Raw genomic sequence first — 21,950 nt, 5'->3', positions numbered from 1 at the left:
AGTTTCTCTGTCTGCTGGGCTTCATGGCATCCACTATTCCCATGTTACCTCTAGCCAAACTTCAAATGGGAAAACTCCAGTGGTATCTCAGGTCAGTTTGGACGCAACATTCTTATCCACTAGATTTTGCGATTCCTTTCCTTCCCTGCTTGAAAAAAGAATTGAGAGGTGGATTCAGCAGGTGGCCTTGAAGCCAGGACTTGCCCTACAAACCCCTTCCCTCCATCTCAGGAGTTGTTTACGGACTCTCTGGATGTGGGATGGAGTGCCACTTTTCCTCTTGGAAAATACAAGATGTGTGGTCTTTCCAGATGAAGGAACATACTAATATTAAAGAAGACTGCTCAAAGGTGATCTGTGTCTCGCCTACAAGACAGTATCGGACCTTGGCCTACTAGAGATGCTCCATATCCATAAGTGTTAACTCCTCGCACATTACTTGCTTGAAAAGACTAAATCTAATATGCAACATCAGCAAAACCTGCTGGAGAGACATATTTGTCTCCCAGAGGCTGTCCCATCTCTGGAATACACTTCCCATACATGTCGAACATAGTATCTCGCTGACCCTCTTCAAGAGTAACCTTGATGAGTGGTTGCGATACCACAGATGTGTCCCAGGGGTTCCACCTATGTCTCTCATTGAGGGGGCGACAGGTACTGACTGAATTTTTTTGGTGGGAGGAGGATAAACTCTTGGCTAGGCTTGTAAGGGCCCCAGGGCCAGTAGCCTAGTAACCTCCTATGATCTTATGAATTGCTCTGCTAACCTTTCATCCTCTTTTTCAACCAGGTCCTTTAAAGTGGTTCACAGACAACACCACAGTTCTTTCATATATCAACAAGCTGGGAGGACCAAGTCATATATCTTGTACAGGTTGGCTGTCAAGGCTTGGGAGTTGGCAACTCAATATCAGCTGACTGTTTAGGCAGTTTACATTCCTTCAAATCAGAATGTTGTGGCAGACACATTGAGCAGGTCCATGACTAAATCCCACAAATGGATGTTGCACGGGGATGTGTTTCTGGACATTATTCAACGGTGGGGTACTCCTCAAGTAGATCGATTTGCCTTCCCTATGAACAGACAACTTCCCAAGGTTTCTTGCCTGAACCACAGGCATGGAAGATGGACGCCTTGTCTTTCTCTTGGATGGGGATGTTTCTCTATGCATTCCCCCTCCTTCAGAAGGTTCTGTTGAAAATTCAACAGGACCAACCAAAAATCTTGCTGGTGACTCCCTTTTGGCCAAGACCACATTGATTCCCCCTTTTTCTGCATTTAGTCAAGGGCAATCATTACAAGTTACCTCACAGGTTAGACCTACTCACACAGGGCAAGGGATCTCTTATACATCCACAAATGTCAACCCTTCAGATGACAGTGTGGATGATAGGGTTTTGATCCCTTTCAGACACCTATTTTCTGAGGACATGCTACAAGATGTCCTCCTATTCATATGCTGCTGTATTCATGACATCAGGGAGTTTGTCTTTGTTGAACTCTCTCACGTCCGGCCGTTATACAAAAGTCAAATGCTACCGCTAGGGTGCGTGTGACGTCCTGGGCCTCTCTTGGGCATTTGGTATAAAGCGGACGTCAGCACACATCTCTTCAGAACTTTACTGCACCATGTATGACTGCCAGCTCTGGTCATCGCATTGCCAGTAGAAGCGTTTCTTCATCCGGCTTCAGATAAGTACCCCTTAAGGGTTTTATGTTTGTTACTTGCTACTGATGTTCTTCATGTTCCACTGTTGCAGTCATCACACTTGGGTTATCTGCCTGCAGGTAGCCTTCAGTCTGCCCGAATACCAGAGACTTAGTATTTCTGCATCGGTTGCTGTTGGTCCAGGACTGACGTCAGGTCATCAGGGGTATAAAAACAGACAGTCGACGCCATTACATCAGTTTTTCTTGTCAAGGAGCCTGAAGCAGAAGCAGTTTGCACAAGTGCCAGTTGGCTGCTACCTGAGTTTTCGTTTCCGAATTGAATCATCCTGAAGTCTTCTAAAGCTAAGTACTGCATTGGGGATCCTTTTCTCTTGCTCTAACCGATGTCGGAAGAAGTTAACAATTGTCTCGCCTGTGGAAAGCAAATACCACACCGAGATTTCCATTCTTATTGTGTCACCTGTTTAGGCCCAGACCACGACATACCTCGCTGTCAGTTTTGTGCTTTGTTTAACGCCCGAACTATGTCGCCGGGCCCTTATTGTCGCTTAATACTTTTGCTCTCGATCTCCATATTCCAAAATGGCTTCGGTAAGCCATCCATCTACCGATCTTCACATAAGTATAAAGACAGAGACAGACCACACAGGTCCAAAACTGCCAACAACGCTTCCGTTAAGCTAGTCACCAGTTCGCCGGTACTCAGTGAGGCACTTTCGCAGCCTCTGATGCCCGCTTCGATGGATTCGCAGGCCGCTACTGAGACCCATTCGGAGTATGCCGTGAGACTCTTCTTTGAATACGAAACCTGCGATGTCTCTACCTTGGATGGGTCCGGCACTGCTGTGCAGGTACCGGCTTCCGAGGAAGTTCTTCGCATTACCGATATTCGGCACAAATCGACTTCTTTCGCGTCTTCATTTCTGTCTACAACTGTTGAGTTTCTAAGGCCAAGAGTACGAGCTACGCCTAAAAAAAACGACAACCCAATCTCAAGCACCTACTTCCTTGCCACAATCTCAAATGCTTAAAATGGCAGAAGACCTGATCATGCTGATTAGGGGAAGCCAGCCTTCCCCTGCTAAGAGAAAAGGAGACCTGTCCCCAGCAGCTTTAACTGACCAAGAGTCCGACGACTCTGAGGTTTCTGAATATGAAGACATGCCTTTATCTGCTTATGAGGATTCAGATGCAGAGGAATCCATTTCTTCTGCTTCCCCTCCAGAGGATTTTTCTTTTGTTGAAACCCTACATACTTTAAGAGACCATTTCCACTGGGAATACCAGGATTATCCTCAGTCCAAAAAGAGACTGAGAATTTTTAGATTTGCCACAGCATGGACCCTTAGCTATCCCTCCTTTTCTGAATGTTGTATTTATGGAATCCAGTCTAACTTCTGATATTTTACCCCCTGCTCCTAGGAAACCAGACAGGTACTACGGAGTCCCTGACTCTCACAAATTTCTTTTCAAAAATCCTACTGCTGACCCAGAGGTCATCTCCCAGGGGCCTAAAGTCATAAAAGCAACTGTAGCTAAGAATCCCACTGCTTCGGACAGGGATTCCCGAGCTTTAGACAGATAAGGTAAAAAAGTATACACCTCTGCAACTCTTGCCATTAGGGCATTGAATTTACCAGTTCCACATGCTGAAATATCAGCAACATATTATGGAACTTGTTAGGCAAAAAATATCTACCTTTCCTGACTGTGGCAGAAAATAAAGAATTACAGGAGCTTATGCATTGTGCAAGCCAAGTCAGCAAGCATACCTTGCAATGTGGGTTTGACGCCCTAGAAGCATCTTGCAGGGCAGCAGTCACAGGTTCTGTACTTAGAAGGCATGCATGGCTTAAGGAGCAGACATTGCCAGACCATGTCATATCAAAATTACTGGACGCACCTTTGAACAAGGACAATCTGTTTGACACCAAAGCAGAAGAAGTTCTAAAAAAGATGGAAGAAAAAGCTAAGTCTATGCAGACAAAGATGTTTTGCAAGTGCAGCCTCCCAAGTTTCAGTAGGCATTGCCCCTCGAAACATTGGTCCTTTCCAGTCCCCTCAAGGCCATTTCAAACTAGACCCAGGGGAAACAGGCCCCCCCCCCCCAGATTGCAGTCTCAGGGTATGCAGAGATCTAAGCAATGGATTACCTCCACTTCTGAAACAGGGAGTGCTAAGCCACCCCCCCCCCCTACGGAAAGAATTCACAATGATTTCTCAACTCCACTCCTCAGCTCTGCCCAATTGCTCATGCCCCTAGGAGGAAACCTTGTCCACCATGCAAAAAACTGGACCTCCATCACCAACGACCGATGGGTCCTCAACGTAGTATCCCAGGGGTTCAAATTTTATTTCCACACACTGCCAAAGGGTTCCCAGACCTTCCTCCAAACCAGTGGGCAGAGACACAAAACCAAGTTCAATCCCTGCTCTGCATAAGGGGCAATTCATCCTGTTCCTGCAGAACAGATAGGTCAAGGGTTTTATTCCAGACTTTTCGTGATACCCAGAAAAGAGGGCACCTGGTTGCCCAATCATAGATCTTTCCATTCTAAACACCTTCCTGTTGGTACCAAAATTCAGAATCCTCACCCTTCATCAGCTTCTCCCTATTCTGTCCGAAGATGCCTGGTTAGCCACCATAGACCTAAAGGAATCCTATCTGCACATCCCTATCAGGGACTCCTGCAGGAAAGATCTATGTTTCAGGGCAGGATCTATGCACCTTTGGCTTATCCACTGCTCCCTGAGTCTTCACAAAATGTCTGGCTCCAGCCATTGCCTATTGCAGACAGAGAAAGATTCAAGTATACCCTAACTTGGACGATTGTCTGATTCAGGCAGACACAGTCAGGTAAAGTTTGTTGCAGCACCTGACATTTGTAAAGGACCTTCTAACCTCCCTGGAGTACACTATCAACGAAAAGAAATCAAACCTAGTCCCCAGTCAAAAGATTGTATTCCTGGGAGCAAGCTTGGACTCAGCATCCCAGATGGCATTTCTTACTTCAGAAAAACAAGCCTAACAGGCTACTTCACTCAAATCGCCAACAGAACCCAGCTATCCACAAGGAAAATCCTGGAGGCTCAAGGGTTCATGGCCTCTTGCATTCTACTAATTTCATATGCTAGACTGCATATGAGGAAACTTCAGTGGTACTTAAAAAGTCTTGGGTGTCAGCACTCTCAAGACCTGGAAACTCTTATACCAATGATACCTTGTCTAAGGAAAGATCTCCTTTGGTGGGCAGCAGCATGCTACCACAACAAGGGACTTCCCTTCTATCAACCCCACGCCACCCAGACCCTCACCACAGACGCATCAGACTATGCCTGGGGTGCACACCTGGACGGCAGGTGCATTCGTGGCCAATGGAGCCCAAATCAAATGCATCTGCACATCAACCAAAAAGAGATGTTAGCTGTTTAGCACACTGTAACAGCTTTCAGACCCCCTACTGTCCCCGGGGCCTCTACTGATCAAAACAGACAATACCACGGTGATGTGGTACATCAACAAGTAGGGAGGGACTCACTTTTATCCCTTGTGCAGGCTCGCCGTGACCCTTTGGCACATGCCTTAGCCATGCAACTACACCTGTTAGCACAGTTTCTGCCAGGCTGTCTAAACACTCTGGCAGACAACTTAAACAGAAACCTGCTAGACCCACACAAGTGGCATCTAGACCAAAGAACCTTCACCCTTATAACCCGAGAAATGGGGTACCCCGAAGGTAGACCTGTTTTCCTCCCACTCCAATCAGCAGCTCAGCAAATTCTGCACCAGGTAACCTCAAAGCAAGGCCTGGAAAGTGGATGCTCTATCCTTACAGTGGGTAAACCTCTCTATCTATGCATTTCCCCCTCTACCACTCATGTCAAGGGTACTGCTCAAAATAAGGGAGTAAAAACCGAGGACAATCCTGATTTCCTCAGAATGGCCATGCCAGCACTGGTACACACTGCTTCTCACCCTGTCACCCCTGGCACCATGGCACCTACCTCAGATCCCAACACTCCTGACCCAGAGGAATGGAGAATTTATGCATCCCCAATTGCAGTATGGCTTATTCTTTGACCTCTCCTCTAGCTGCCAGTCTAAGCAAACAAGTTCTAGATGTTATACATGAGGCGAGACACCCCAGCACTAGAAAGTCTTATGCTGACAAGTGGAAAAGGTTTTTCACCTGGATTCAGGCTAAGGGAGCCGGAACAGCACAGCCCTCCCTACCTCTCATCCAGGATTACTTGGCAGACCTACCATGCAGGGATCTATCCTTTTCTTCTATTAAAATTCATGCCTCTGCCATCTCTGCTCATTTCAGCACTGAGCCACCTCTTTTCTCACACCCTCTCATCAAACAGTTCCTAAGAGGGGCTAACAACTTGAGCCCACCCAGAAGAGCACCTACCCCAGCTTGAGACCTAAACTTTGTGTTGGAAAAGCTCACCCTGCCCCCCTTTGAACCTGCTGCTTCAGCAAAGTTAACGTTTCTCTCATGGAAGACAGCCTTGCTTCTGGCCATCACTTCAGCAAGAAGAGTATCAGAGCTACAAGCACTAATTGGCTGTAGAGCCCTTCATCATTTTCCATGCTGACAGGGTCTCCCTCAGGACTAACCCATCCTTCATGCCAAAAGTGGTGTCCGTGTGGCTCTCAACTAATCCATTCATTTGCCCACCTTTTTCCCTAACCCACAACACAAGGGGGAAAGGATACTGCACTCTCTAGATGTGCACAGACAGCTCAGATTCTATATAGACAGGACTAAATCATTTAGAAAGACTGATAAGTTGTTAGTCAGCATTGCTGCAGGAGCAGAGGGCAAAGACATATCCAAACAAACCATTTCCAAATGGTTAGCACACTGCATCTATTTCTGCTACAAGCAACATGGGAACCCTCTCCCTAAGGGGGTCAAGACGCATCTTACCAGAGCAACCTCCACCTCTACAGCATTCCTCAGAGGGGGTACCCACCAGGGACATCCTGGAGGCTGCAACATGGACATCAGTTCATACTGTCAAGCATTACCACCTGCCTATCTTCTCCAAATCCAGGGTAGGCTGTACCACCACAGTCTTGCAGTGCATCCTAGCCAGCCCCCAGTCTTGACTGCCTCCACCCTTTTCTTCAGCTTTGGGAATCAACCCAAATGTGATGACTGCAACAGTTAAACACAAAGAACATAGTACAGTTGTGTACACTTACCATAAATGTAGATGTTAGAGTGTATTCATTGTTGCAGTCCTGGTTTCCCTCCCTCCATCCCCCTTGTCTCTCTCTCTTTCTCTCTCTCCTTACAAGAAATTTTTGGTATTTACTTTCTACTGGTGGTGTTCTTCCACCATAACCTAGCTCCCTCTTGGGGGCTTCTGACAGGGCAAGAAAAAATGATGTAATGGCGTCGGCTGCCTTACTTTATACTACTGATGACCTGACGTCAGTCCTGGAGCCACGGCAACCGATGCAGAAATACTAAGCCTCTGGTATTCAGGCAGACTGAGGGCTACCCTGGCAGGGATAACCCAAATGTGATGACTGCAACAGTGAATACACTCTTAACATCTACATTTATGGTAAGTGTACACCGCTGTACTTTTCTGCTGTCTGCCCTTGAATCCAGTGACTTCTCATTTTGAGGGCAAGCAATTTCTTAAAGGCATCCTAAATATTAGGCCTCCAAGAAAGCCTATTTCTCCTCCTTGGGACCTTAATTTTGTTTTGGAAAATTTGACTCCGGCTCCTTTTGACCCTGCAGATTCTGTTTCTTTGCAACATTGTACCTGGAAGACCATTTTGCTGTTGGCTCTTACTTCTCAGAGAGTTTCTGAGCTCCAGGCCCTTATGGCCATTCCTCCTTTTTTGTTTTTTTTTCACAAGGACAAGGGTGTCCCTTCATACCAATCCATTTATGCCCAAGGTAGTCAATGAGTTGTCCTTGAATCAGTTGGTACAACTCCCTTCCTTTTTCCCTTCTCCTCAGTCTGCTACTGAGACAGTCCTGCATACCTTGGATTTGCACAGAAGAATCAGGTACTATTTGGATAAAACTAGGACTAATTACAAGTCTGATCAACTTTTTCTTTCATCTCAGGTCTTTGGGTTTTGCTGCTTCTAAACAAACCATCTCCTTTTGTTATTCTTCCATAGCAAGTCTCTGCCTGCTTCTTTTAGAGCTCATTGCACTAGCACTGCTGCCTCTTCTGGTGCCGTCTTCAAGAGGTGGTCACCAATTTCATCGTTGAAGCTGCTGCTTAGCTGCTAAGCATTATAAGTTAGATATGGTTTCTAGGCTCAAAGCAGGCTTTGCTGAAACCATTTTGTGTGGGTTTGTTGAGGGCTCTTCTCAACCTTCCATTCTGTTTCTAGAGCTTTTTTACTCTCACTTCTGTAATGAATTCTTGCAACACTGATACAGAAGGACATAGTACAGTTGTGTAAAATCTTACCATAACAGTAGATCTCCTTCTCTACACTGTTTCAGTATTCACTTCCTCTCTCCAACCCCCCCCCCCCTTTCTATAGTCTGCATTTTTTTCCTTTTAGATGTGCATGGACTCCTTTGTCTTATGATGACTGTTCTCTTTTGATACAATTCAGTCGTATGTAGTTGTATTTGTACATCCTTTTTAGACCCAATATTCTTTGCGAGGACCATAAATGTGAAGTACAGTGCAAACAAGATGTCTCTTAAGTTTATGTATACTGGCCAAGCAATGGGTTACCCAGGGTGGGAAATCCCTTCTGTAAAGAATACTGCAACATTGAAGAGAAGGTATGGTAAGATTTTACACAACTGTACTTTCTTAACCAACAGTACTTTCTGTAGCATGTCATCTGATACTCTTGGTTCTTGAATCACAGGCAGTGCACTGTGTTCTTCAAAGCTGTTGTATGTAGACTGTGGTATCAGTTCAAATATGAATAAATAATGTTACTTTGAAGTTTGAGAATTGAAGGTTTGGATAGCCTCATGTATTTCATGAGGAATGCATTATCAGAATGAAAAAGTAACATTGCAGGGAGAAGGTCCTGGGACCAGAATCCATGAGGTGTACCTTGCCTTTGTGTACTTAATCTGTGTTTATTTTGCAGATGAATGTGACGATTGTGAGAGATACTTTACCAGACGGAGACTTCTCAATAATGACAGAAATGCTTAAAAAGTTCCTTAATTTCATGAACTTGACAGTAAGTACCATTTATATACATCACTATACATAAAGTTTGTGTAATGTTCCTGTTTTGCAGCTGCAGCTTTAATGTTTTTTTTTTGTTTTTTTTTATTACATTTGTTGACTCCTCTTACTAGGGAGGGGGACCTAAAGGTTCTCCACAGAAATAAATGAGGTGACTGCTCCAGAGTGAATCTCATGACATAGTACAATCAAAAGTCATTATGACTTGCATCAAATAGTGATGTGCAGCACATACCAAAAGTGATATGCTGGTGATGGGTGAAAAGTAGTTTGTTTAGGTAGCATCATGCTAATAAATTACATTTGGCGTGGATTAAAGTGAATGGATTGAAGCATCCTTTACATGTATTTGTTAAGAAGTTCCATGCAAAAGTAATGTTAGTAATGACATTTTGTATTAGCTTAAAAACGCATGCATGCAACAGTGCATATGCATTTATAGCTTTAAGAGAGTAATGTGGTTACAGAACTAGTTTGTAGCAGTGCCATTCCTATATATTTTTGATATTTCTGGCTTGTTGGTTACTGTGACCCAGGATTTAAGGCTGAATGGATGAAGGAATGATGTATTGAAGGCAGGTTATGTCATTGGTTTAACCATGCATTAGTTTATGGAGGTCACTGCAGGGAGAATCCTCACTTTTCCCTAAGGTACATCAACCTCATAGTTGATTAAGTAGGCGTGTGCAGGAGGCACAGCTGTGCATGACAAATGTTGAGGGACTTTTCTCCTAAACTACAACACTTGTAGTTCCATTTTGTATCGTGTGTTTGGTTAAAAATTGCATTGAGATTAATTGCGTGTTTGAGTATCCTCTACCTTATAGGAATAAGAAAATGTACAAGTGGTACTGAGAAATCCCAAGTTACAGCATCTAGTGGCACTCTGGATGATGTGATATTGGCATATTTTGAACTGAAAAGTGTTAAGTTTTGCATCTGCTAATAGTGATAGTCACTTTTTTCTCCCTTTGGATGAGGTCATGAAATGATTAGAATAGTTTTGGATCTGTAAATGTTTTATCATTAATGAGAGTCTTGTAATAGTATAATAATAGTATAATTAATATTTGTCTTTTCCCAAACTCTTGAATTGTCCTCTGTAATTTTCTAGCCTGGTATCAGGAATAGACTTCAGTGCTGGCTCATCTGAAAGAGAGAGTGCGAGAAGAGAGTATGATTTTGCTGCATTGTTTCATGTTTGCTACTTAGTAGCTCAGAAATGTTTTTTATCCCTGCCCAGATAGATTTTCCACCCAGATAACAATGGCTCTTATTCAAAGTCGAAATTACCCCCACTTTCTCTGGCAAGGCGCAGCTGTTCATCTTTGCTCATGGCTACTAGTCACTTCAGGATGGAGATGAGGCTGAAGTACCCATATTGACCTGGATATTAACTGGGGGAATTACATTACTTTAGCTTTGTTGAGATTTTTTTTATTTCTTTATACAGAGTTTAGAAGGAAGTGGAACATCTAATGGGACATCAGTCCACCTGCTAATGGCACATGTGAGTGCACATGAGCCCTGTCTCTGTTCTTCAAGCTTTATCACCTTATCTAGCCTACTTGGGATTTCTTGTCTATTGTTCTGGCTGAATGGCATGCATCACAGACAGCAGTTCAAGCACTGTGTAGTTGGAAGCTAGCATCTGTAGTAGATCTGTTCTTGGGGTGGGGTTGGAATTGGCTGGAATGCTATAGTGCTGTCAATCCTCAGTGAAACCAGAGATGTAACTTGATACCTCAGGCCATGTAAAAAGGTGATCACTTTGTTAGGATTTAACAGACATTACCTACAGTTAACCGCACAAGGAGATGACATCACTCCTTTCCAGCCTTTGTTATTTTGATGACATGTTGGAGAAAATGTAACCAAACTGAGACGTGTAACTTTGTGTAAGAATATGTTAGCAGAGAAACACAGGAAGGCATGGTGAAACTTAAAGAAAAGATAGTTCAGGGAGATACTGATGGTAAAAAAGCAGGTGTAAGTTAGCGTTTGTGTTGTCTGCAGACAAAACAAGGAAAGCATGGGGGCCTACCTAGGAAATGTTTCTGATTAAGCTATAAAAAAAGCAGTACTCACATGAAATGTTTGAAGTAATATGTTTCTCTTCATTACAGGAAAGCCAGATTCATAGTCCAGTACTTTGCATTTCATAGTGAATGCGTTTCCAAAAGGACTGATGCAGTTAGGATGTAATAGCTGTGACAAGCGTCTTTGCAGATGTTCATCATGTTTCACTGTTGCAGTCATTACTCTTGGGTTATCCTGCTGGCAGGCTACCCTCAGTCGACCAGAATTACAAAGTCTAGGTCCGGCATCGGTTGTTGTAGCCTCTTCCCTGATGTCAGTGCGCCAGGGGTATAAAAGATGCAGCCGACGCCATTTTCTTCAGTCTTTCTTGCCGCACGGTGCCTGAAGCAAAAGCAGTTTGCAAGTGCCGGTCTGCCGACTCCTGAGATTTTCAAATCCAAATTTCAGAACCGAAGTCTTCATTAAAGCTGAGTACCCCATTGGGGAAACTTTTTTCTTGCTCCAGACCGATGTCAGAAAAAGTTAATTGTATTTCTTGTGGGAAGCAAATACCTCTTAAGGATTTTCACTCTTACTGTATTCCTTGCCTAGGCCCTGATCACAACATAGCTAGCTGTCGGTTTTGTGCTAGATTTAACCAACGCACTATTAAGCGTTGGTTCAATTTTGCATTTCATTACTTTGGCCGAAGATTTAATTATATAATGCCATCGGAACAGCCGACAACCGGAGTTTACAAAAAACGCAAGGACAAGGAAAAGGATAGGTATCCGAGGTCCAAAACCGACGACGAGGCCTCTGCTAGGCCATTCGCCGGTTCTCAGTGAGGCACTTTCGCAGCCCCTGGTGCCCGCTACCTCAGAGCCACAGGCCGCTTCCGACTCCCACGTGGAGCCGACTGTGCCTTTGGATACTCAAGGTATTGGGCGCTCGGAAATCATCCCCTCAGATGGGTCCGGAGCCGCTGAGCAGTCATCGGCTTCTGAGGGTGTCTTTAGACCTACACAACTATATATTAAGCCATCTTCAGCTTCAAAGACTAAAGCAACTCTAAAGACAAAGAAACTAGTACAGCATTCTCCTCTTCAGACCTCCATGCCTAAAAAACAGATGCTCAAAATGGCCAAAGACCTAATTACTTTTATCAGGGGCACCCATCCCCCTCCTGATAAGAGGCCTAGGCAAGAGACGGAGTATGATTCTTCAGATCATTTTTCTATTTCCTGTGATTCCTCTTCTGAACAGGATTATTCCATGCTTCCCTATGAGGATTCTGATGCTGAAGAATCCATTCCTTCAGCCTCTCCTCCTGAGGGTTATTCTTTTGGGGAAACCCTGCATACCATGAGGGAGCATTTCCACTGGGAGAGCCAAGATTATTCTGAATCTAAGAAAAGGCTCAGAGACTTTCTGCTACTTCCTCAGCACAGACCCCTTGCTATTCCACCTGTTCTAGACATTGTAGATGATGTATTTTCAGAGTCCGGCCTGTCCCCTGACTCTTTACCCCCTGCACTTGCTAAGCCAGACAGATGTTACAGGGTCCCGGATTCTCATAAATTCCTATATAAAAACCCGCAGCTGACCCAGAAACTATATCTCAGGACCCCAAGGGGGTTAAAGCTTCCACTGCAAAAAGGGGTTAAAGCTTCCACTGCAAAAAACCCTGTTCCCTCTGATAGGGATTCTAGGGCTCTAGACAGATGGGGGAAAAAGTCAACACTTCTGCTACCTTGGCTGTAAGGGCTTTAAATTGTCAGTTTCATATGCTTAAATATCAGCAATATTTAATTTCACTGCTTAAACAGAAATTGTTGACAAATACTGAATGTTCAGAGAACAAGGAATTGCAGGATTTATTGCATGCAGGTGAACAAGTAGGAAAGCTTTGCAATGTGGTTATGATTCACTGGAGGCCTCTTGCAGGGCCGTTGTTTCAGGTTCTGTTATTAGAAAGCATGCTTGGTTAATGGAACAGAATCTGCCTGATCATGTTAAAGCAAAATTATTAGATGCGCCATTACAGCATGATACTTTGTGTGGTACTAAAGCAGAAGAGGTGTTGAAAAAATGGAGGATAAAGCAAAATCCATGCAGACAGACAAGGATTTCTTACAAGTACAGCCACCCAGGTTTAGCAGGAACTGGCCTTCTAAAAATTGGTCCTTTCCAGTGTCAGACAGACCACAAAGAGGCAGATACAGGCGTCCCAGAGGCAGATCTCAGCCCCAAGGCTCATACAGGCCTAAACAATGGGGTGCTCCTACCTCCAAAAGCGGAAAAGACAAATCACAACTTTACAGGAAACAGTCCCAATGACTTTCCTGTGCCAGATCCAAGCACTTCTTTTGGCAACCCCCTTGGGGGAAAACTAGCACTTTTTTCATCAAACTGGCAAATGGTTACCCAAGACAAATGGGTCCTGAACATAGTGTCCCAAGGCTACAGGTTCCATTTTCACACTCTACCAAGGTCAAAAGGTATGCCAGATCTGTCACACAATCACTGGGCAGAGGCACAAAAACAAATTCATTCATTCAGCAAGTACCACAGCAAGAGCAGGGGCAAGGATTTTACTACAGACTTTTCCTAGTACCCAGAAAGGACAAAACCTGGAGACAAGTACTGGACCTGTCTATACTAAATATGTTTCTGGAAGTTCCAAAATTTCAAGATGTTGACTCTACAGCAGCTACTGCCCATGCTGGGCAAGAAGGCTTGGCTCGTAACTTTGGACCTAAAAGAGGCATATCTGCATGTCCCAATCAGACAATCTTGCAGAAGATACCTTAGATTCATAGCTGGCTCAATGCATTACCAATTCTCTGCACTGCCTTTTGGCTTATCTACTGCGTCCAGGGTCTTCACAAAATGCCTGGCACCAGTAATTGCGTTTTGCAGACAAAGAGGAATTAAAATATATCCCTACTTGGATGACTGCCTAATTCAAGCAGAGAACAAAGACATTCTTCCAAAGCATCTGGGTTTGTAAAAAGATTACTAATTGGCTTAGGGTACACAGTAAACGAAAAGAAATCAAAACTAGTGCCCTCTCAAGAGATAATATTCCTGGATGCAAGCTTAAATACAACTGCCCAGATGGCTTATCTCACGCCAGACAAACAAAAGCAACTGACTTTTTACTTCAAGGAATTGGCAACAAAAACCCACTTATCTGCAAGGAAAATCCTGCAGGCCCTGGGTTTCATGGCATCCTGCATTCTACTAATTCCGTATGCCAGACTGCATATGAGGAAACTACAATGGTATCTTAAGTGTTTGGACTCAGCATTGCCACAGCCTGGGGACAGTAATTGCACTCATTCCCTGCCTGCAACAGGAGTTTCGATAGTGGGCAGAAGACTGTCACCACAACAAGGGTCTGCCATTCAGTCTCTCCACAGCCAGACACTGACAACGGATGCATCAGATTATGCTTGGGGGCCCATATGGCAGGAAAATTTATTCAGGGCACATGGCCTGCAAACCAGATGCATCTTCACATCAATCAAAAAGAGATGCTAGCTGTTCAAAATGCCCTGACAGCTTTCAGGGACCTGCTTCATCCAGGACAGCTACTGATAAAGACAGACCATACTACAGTCATGTGGTACATAAACAAGCAGGGAGGTACACATTCCTACCCCCTCTGCAGACAAGCAATGACCTTATGGGACACAGCATTGGCTTTTCAAGTTCACCTGCAAGCACAATTCCTGCCAGGAAAAACAAATACTGTGGCAGACAAACTAAGCAGAAACCTCATGGACCCCCACGAAAGGAAACTGGATCCACAAGTCTTCAGCATGATAATAAGGAAATGGGGATGCCCAGATATAGATCTATTTGCCTCCCCTCACAACTGCCAGTTGCAGAGATTTTGCACAAGGATTTATCACAAGCAAGCATGGAAAGTGGACGCCCTATCCTTCAGCTGGAAAAATCTAATAGTATATGCCTTTCCACCTCTGCCTCTCCTTCCCAGGGTACTCCTGAAGGTCAGACAAGAGAAGCCAAAAATGATACTGATTGCACCAGACTGGCCACGCCAGCACTGGTACCCAATCCTAAAGAGCTTGTCTCAAGGTCCAGCATGGATATTGCCTCAAACTTCTCACTTGCTGACCTAACAAAACAATCGGATCCTGCACAGTCAACTCAGGACCTTAAATCTGGCAGCATGGCGGATAATGTAGCCATTCAGAACACTCCTCTTTCAAAAGCTGTTATGGATGTTATCTTGGAGGCCAGGAGGCTCAGTACCAGAAAATCTTATGCAGAAAAATGGAAGAGATTCTGTGCTTGGAACCAGGAACAAGGCATTGACACGTGTACCAAACATCCCTCCGATTTTACAATACCTAACTGAGATGCTGAACAAAGGCCTTTCTCTCTCATCAATTAAGATTCATTCTTCTGCCATTTCAGCCCATTACAATACGGAACCACCTATTGTTTCTCATCCTTTAATAAGGCAGTACCTCAGAGGGGCCAAAAACATTAGGCTTCCAAGGAGAGCACAAATTCCAGCCTGGGACCTCAATTATGTTTTGGAAAAACTCACACTGCCTCCTTTCAAGCCAGCATCAACAGCAGGTATAAAATTATTATCCTGGAAAACAGCTCTGCTCCTAGTAATAACCTCTGCAAGGCGAGTCTCGGAGTTACAAGCACTCATGGCTGTGGAACCTTTTATCATTTTTCATCCAGACAGGGTTTCTCTGAGGACAAATCCTACATTTATGCCTAAGGTGGTGTCCAGTGTGGCCCTGAACCAAACCATTCACTTGCCTACCTTTTATCCAAATCCACAGAACAAGGGTGAGAAAATTCTGCATTCTTTGGACATACACAGGCAGTTACGCTTCTACTTGGACAGAACTAAAGCTTTCAGAAAGACTGAGCAACTTTTAGTGTCATATGCTGCAGGATCACAAGGAAAGGCGATCTCAAAACAGACCATTTCTAAATGGATAGGCCATTGCATCCGTTTCTGCTATTTTCAACATGGCAAATTGGTGCCTAAGGACATTAGGCCTCATTCCACCAGAGCAGCTGCCACTTCAGCAGCCTTCCTCAGAGGAGTACCAACCAAAGATATCTTAGATGGTGCAACTTGGAGTTCAGTGCACACTTTCACAAAGCACTACCACTTGTCCAGAGCAGGCTTTGCTACTGCAGTTCTGCAGGGCCTCGTAGCCTCTCCTAATCCTATTTAGCCCAGCCACCCATCCACAGCTTTGGAATTCAACCCAAGAGTAATGACTACAACAGTGAAACACGATGAACATAGTACAGTTGTGCACCTACCATAAATGTAGATGTTCGAGTGTATTCACTGTTGCAGTCCAGGTTACCCACCCACCATCCCCCTTTTCTTTGCTGGGACTTACCTGCACTTCTCTATCCTATACAACCTATTTGGTGTATTTGCTTGTAGATAATGGAAATGTTATTTTTGTGCATGCTTTTTTATTGGCATATTTTTCAGCCTACCTATTTGGGGGCACCTGACATCTGGAGCAAGAAAAACTGAAGAAAATGGCGTGGGCTGCATCTTTTATACCCCTGGCACACTGACGTCAGGGAAGAGGCGACAACGACCGACGCCGGACCTAGACTTTGGAATTCTGGCCGACTGAGGGTAGCCTGCCAGCAGGATATAACCCAAGAGTAATGACTGCAACAGTGAATACACTCTAACATCTTCATTTATGGTAGGTACACAACTGTACTTTATGTGCCAAGTATGTCTGTGTTGTTTGAAAAACGCCATGCTTGCTGACAGCAGATATTTGATAAAATTTTTAATATAGGCAGTGGGTAGCTTCAACTATGTAGGAAAGACCTTGTAATACACAGTCAGTTCTATTGTTTCATTCTTAATTTACTTGTTTTTATTGTACCTAATGTATAAATTATTCATATGTATTTCTGCTGCAGTACCTGCTTCCTCCTTTCTTTCACCCCCCACCCACCTTATTTTTTTTATGTTTTTTTTTTGCCAGAGTGAGGGCATTTATTTTTTTTTATACCCAATGCTGACCTTTTTTCCAGACTCAGGCCTCCCTTCTTTATTTGGCTCTGGAGGGGTTGGTGCCTAGACCACTGATCATCTCCTTTGACTACCTGAGCCATCAGCAGTCTGGTCACTTGTAAACGTGCCTTAAAACTTTGGAAGCTGGCAGGCTGTTGTATGATGATGTAGGCAGGATTATAACCCTTATTGTTTAGGCTACTGGAGCAGTGATGCATTATTCTCTCTACTCTTATGGTAAGTTTACTTACACAACTGTACTTTGTGTCATATGAGAATTTTTTGTTTAAGGATTCCATTGATCAAGTTCAACAATAAATTTTCTAATTAAAGTATCATAAAGTGTGCAGTTTGCTGGCAAGCAAGGAAATTGCAGCATTTCTGGCACTTGTGTAAGCTTCGTATCTGGATATTTATACAGAAAAAATATTCAAGTTAAACAATCCTTTAAAAGGCAGCAAGTCATACCCTGCCAGCAGTCAATCTCATTGCATTTATAAATTAGTTGTTTGTGCATGAGTTTAGCTCATGGTATGGTACTGGATAAATGGCAGAACTGCTGCTGAAAATGTTTATAGTGTATTTTTTTGAAAGTAGTTCACTTTACCATTTTTGGATTTGGAACTGCACATGTGCTGAGTCCCATTTTCTGTAACAAAAGAAAACTTGACTGTGGACTCCGACTCTGCTGGGCCATTTACTAGCTATTATTTTTTTCTTGGGAGGGGGCTGAACCGTTGCTTCAATAGGAGCTTATTGGACTGCTTGAGGAAGCAGTGAGCAGGCATTTCCTGTTGGTACTGACTCAGCCTGAATGCAAGTAAAACAATGAGAGTTGTTTTTGGATGACCAGATGAGAGCAAAGGATTTTTTTTAATTAAATAACACTGTAGTTTACTTTTCTGTGAGATTACTTGGTGAATATCCTCCTTTTAGTGATGCAACACTACCAATCAGCATTAGGAATTTTTTCCTTTTATACTGTTGGGTTGCAGTGAGTTATGTGTGAGACCTGAGCCTGAAGTGTGTGTGTGTGTGCTCGTGCAAGAGTGAACGTGGAACTTCAGTAAGATGTCCTTTTCCCATTTTGCAGTATTCGTAACATGAGGGATTCCCCGCCTAGGCGACCCGAGCATCCAGTCAGAATACCAAAGACTTAAACTACTGCAAGGTGCTTGCGAAGTTGCACATAGGATAGCAGCAGATGTAGGCCATAAAAGTGATGTCTGCATGTACTATCCTCAGAACTTCTGTGCTGCCAATCCAAACGCCATATTCTACCATTCAACTGATCGCCAAGTGGTTGCTGTTTCAGATTAGTGCCCGATTGGGGAATTTAATTGTATTTTTATAGCTACTGCATGTTTTTCAAGGTTAATGTTATCCAAGAAAGGAAAGTGCCATTTTGGAAGGCAAATTCCACACAAAGATGACCTCAAATAGTGTCTTTTCTGTCTGGGGTCCAGTCACGACTGTAAGGGTTGCATGATTTGTCAGGCATTTGTCCCTAAGATGCTTTGCAGTTGTCTTTCTGCCCCGCTGAGAATCAGACTCAAGCGACTAGTGCTTAAAATGGAGGGTGCGTCCGGTGAGCCTCTGAAGAAAAAGGTAAAAAAGATTAGGCCTGAATCTTCCAACTGCGCCTCTGAACCCAGACGTCCCTCTGGAGGCCAGTGAAGGCCCGGAGGTCTTTGCAGTTCCTAGCTGTCTTCCTGCAGTGGATGCTGGTTTGGAAGCCGTTAAGGAGAATTGCATTAATACGTCCACAGAGGTCTTGCAGATGTCCGTTCTAGACGGTAAGGGAAAACTGCTGCTCACTTCTTTGGATATCCCTCGCACTACTTCTCCTGGCTTAGCTGGGAACCTAGACCTAAGTCAGCCCATCTATCCCAGCCTAAGGTTGATTCCCCCCTTAAAAAGAAAAAAAAAAACATGTTTCCACCTCTCAGGATCTTTCTCCAAACTGGCAAGCCTTAGTGCTTTTCTAGGCACTAAGGCCTTCCTCTTTTCAAACTCCTACTCCAGTTTATCCTCCTTCTCCTTTGCCTATGAACTCTGCTGTGGAACAGGAGGCCTCTGAGGAAGAAGTTTCATCCTCAGATGAGTCCCTGGCTTACTCAGCACAGATTGACTCGCCCTTGAGTTATGCTTCCCCGAAAGTTGATTCCAAAGGTGGTGACTCCCCTGAGGAAGGCATATCCTTTGGAGAAACAAGCTCAAGAATGAGAGACTTTTATATGATGGAAAGCTCACAAGTTTCAGAAGTGGTACTACGACTTCCTGCAGATGGACTTCCCTTCTCCTTCAGCTGTTCCATCTGTGCTACCAGCTTTTCAGGATGCTTTCTTTTCTGCATCCTGAAGCCCAGATTCACAACCTCCACCCCCAAAAAGGCTGAATAGGATGTTAGTGTTTCACTGTTGCAGTCATCACTTTTGGGTTATCTGCTTGCAGTAGCCCTCAGTTGGCCTGATTAACAAAGTCTTGGGTCCTGCGTCGGTTTCTGTCCCTTCTTCCATGACGTCAGGTCATCAGGGGTATAAAACGTGCAGCTGACGCCATTACATCAGTCTTTCTTGCCGTGCGGTGCCCGAAGCAGAAGCAGTTCGCAAGTGCCGGTCGGCTGACTCCTGAAATTTTCGTTTGAGTTTCAGAACCAATGTCTTCAACTAAAGCTAAGTACCCCGTTGGGGAAACTTTTTCTTGCTCCTTACCAATGTCCGTAAAAGTTAATAATTGCATTACTTGTGGAAAGCAAATACCTCATAATGATTTTCATTCGTACTGTATTCCTTGCCTAGGCCCTGACCACGATGTACCTTGCTGTCAGTTTTGTGCTTTATTTAATCAACGCACTATCCGTCGGTATATTTTCGCTTCTAAATACTTCGGTTCTCTGTTTAATTATCCAGAAATGTCGTTGGTTAGCCATCCGACTACCGGGATTCCGAAAAAACACAAGGATAAAGACAGAGACATGCAGCTGAGGTCCAAAACTGCCGACATCACTTCTCCTAAGCCAGTCGCCAGTTCGTCGGTACTCAGTGAGGTGCTTTCGCAGCCCCAGATACCCACTACTTCTGATACACAGGCCTCTACCAAGACCCATTCGGAGTCCGGTATGCTGCGAGATGCTTCAACTATGGAACCTGCAGATGTCTCTACCTTGGATGGGTCCTGAGCTGCTGTGCAGGCACCGGCCTCTGAGGGTGTATTCAGGCCTACGGACTTGCATATTAAACTGACGCCTTCTTCTTCTTTTAGGCCTAAATCTCGAACCATGCCTAAAAAACCGACGCCCAGGCCGCATGCTCAGGCCTCTATGCCTAAAAAACAAATGATAGGAATGACTGAAGATCTTATAACTCTAATCAGGGAAAGCCAGCCTCCCCCTTCTGAGAGACACAGGACTGAAGTTGTTTATGAATCTTCTGACCAGGATTCTGTTTTTTTCTGATTCTTCTGATGACCTGGATTTGCCCTTATCTACTTATGAGGATTCTGATGCAGAGGACTCTATTCCCTCTGCTTCCCCTCCAGAGGATTTTTCTTTTGGTGAAACCTTGCACACTCTAAGGGAGCATTTCCTCTAGGAAAGCCAGGATTTTTCTCATTCAAAAAAGAGGCTTGGGGATTTCTTACTCCTGCCTCAGCATAGGCCTTTAGCTATTCCTCCTCTACTGGACATTGTTGATGATGCTTTCTCGGAATCTAATTTGGCCCCTGATTCTTTGCTTCCTGCCAGAAAGCCTGACAGATATTACAGGGCTCCTGATTCACACAAGTTCCTTTTTAAGAATCCTATTGTGGATCCAGAGACTATTTCACAGAGACCCAAGGGCATTAAGGCTTCTACTTCTAAAAATCCTACCCCTTCTGACAGAGACTCCTGGGCGTTGGATAGATCGGGTTAGAAGGATTACACTTCTGCATCCTTGGCCATTACGGCTTTAAACTGCCAGTTTCATATGTTAAAGTATCAACATGTTATTGGACTGCTTAAACAGAAAATGATGATTCCTGACTGTTCGGAAAATAAAGATTTACAGGATTTAATGCATTCTGCTGAACAGGTTGGAAATCATACTTTGCAATGTGGATTTGATTTTTTAGAGGCCTCTTGCAGGGCTGCTGTTACTGGGTCTGTGCTCAGAAGGCATGCTTGGCTTAAGGAGCAGTCTTTATCTGGTCATGTTAAAGCTAAATTGTTGGATGCTCCCTTAAACCAGGACCGCCTGTTTGACAACAAGGTTGAGGAAGTTCTTAAAAAGATGGAAGATAAAGCTAAATCTATGCATACTGTTAAAGATTTCATACAAGTTCAGCCTCCTAGATTTAGTAGACACTGGCCCTCTAAGAATTGGTCCTTTCCAGCCCCTTCCAGGCCTTCTCAAGCCAAACCCAGACATAGCAGAAACCCCAGGTTTCAGTCCCAGGGGACACTCTAAGCAGTGGAGCATTTCCGCTCCCAAATCAGGGAGTAGTAAGACTCCCCCCTAAGGAAAACAGTCTCAATGACTTGCTTCTAAAACTTCCAAGCGCACTCAACTGAATGCTCCTTTAGACGGAAAGATTGGTGTGCAGACCAAAAACTGGGAACTCGTTACCCAGGACTAATGGGTTTTAAATATAGTGTCCCAAGGATACAGATTTCACTTCCACACCTTACCAACACCAAGCGAGTGGCCAGATTTACCCCCAAATCAGTGGGCGGAGGCCCAAAATCAAGCACTCTCTCTCTTAAGCATGGGGGCTATTCAGTTGGTACCAGAAGAGGAAAAGGGACAAGGGTTCTATTCGAGAACAAACAAATGGAGAAAAGTGCCTCAAAAGATACTAATAAAATGGCAAGGAAAGCACTTCCTGGAATACAGAAATCACAGCTCCAAAGTCAAGGCAGCAAGTTTTAATGTATTAATGTATTAAAACTTGCAGCCTTCACTTTGGAGCCGTGATTTCTGTATTCCAGGAAGTGCTTTCCTTGCCATTTTA

The 21,950-nt window shown here is 44.2% G+C and overlaps 1 protein-coding gene across 1 annotated transcript in view; it reads left to right on the top strand.

Annotated features, from left to right (window-relative positions):
* WAPL (WAPL cohesin release factor) overlaps nucleotides 1-21,950 on the top strand; it is a 3,318,690-nt gene that overhangs the window by 3,236,456 nt on the left and 60,284 nt on the right. Inside the window, exon 20 of the mRNA XM_044056596.1 lies at nucleotides 8,778-8,873. Coding sequence (XP_043912531.1) covers nucleotides 8,778-8,873 — 96 coding nt within the window. The remainder of the gene's footprint in view (nucleotides 1-8,777; nucleotides 8,874-21,950) is intronic.

The sequence above is a fragment of the Protopterus annectens genome, chromosome 14.part0 (assembly GCF_019279795.1).
Source record: "Protopterus annectens isolate FY-2018-M chromosome 14.part0, PAN1.0, whole genome shotgun sequence".
NCBI classification, from domain to species: domain Eukaryota; kingdom Metazoa; phylum Chordata; order Ceratodontiformes; family Protopteridae; genus Protopterus; species Protopterus annectens.
Note: the sequence above shows the minus strand (reverse complement) of the source record. Positions and strands in the feature narration are given on the sequence as shown.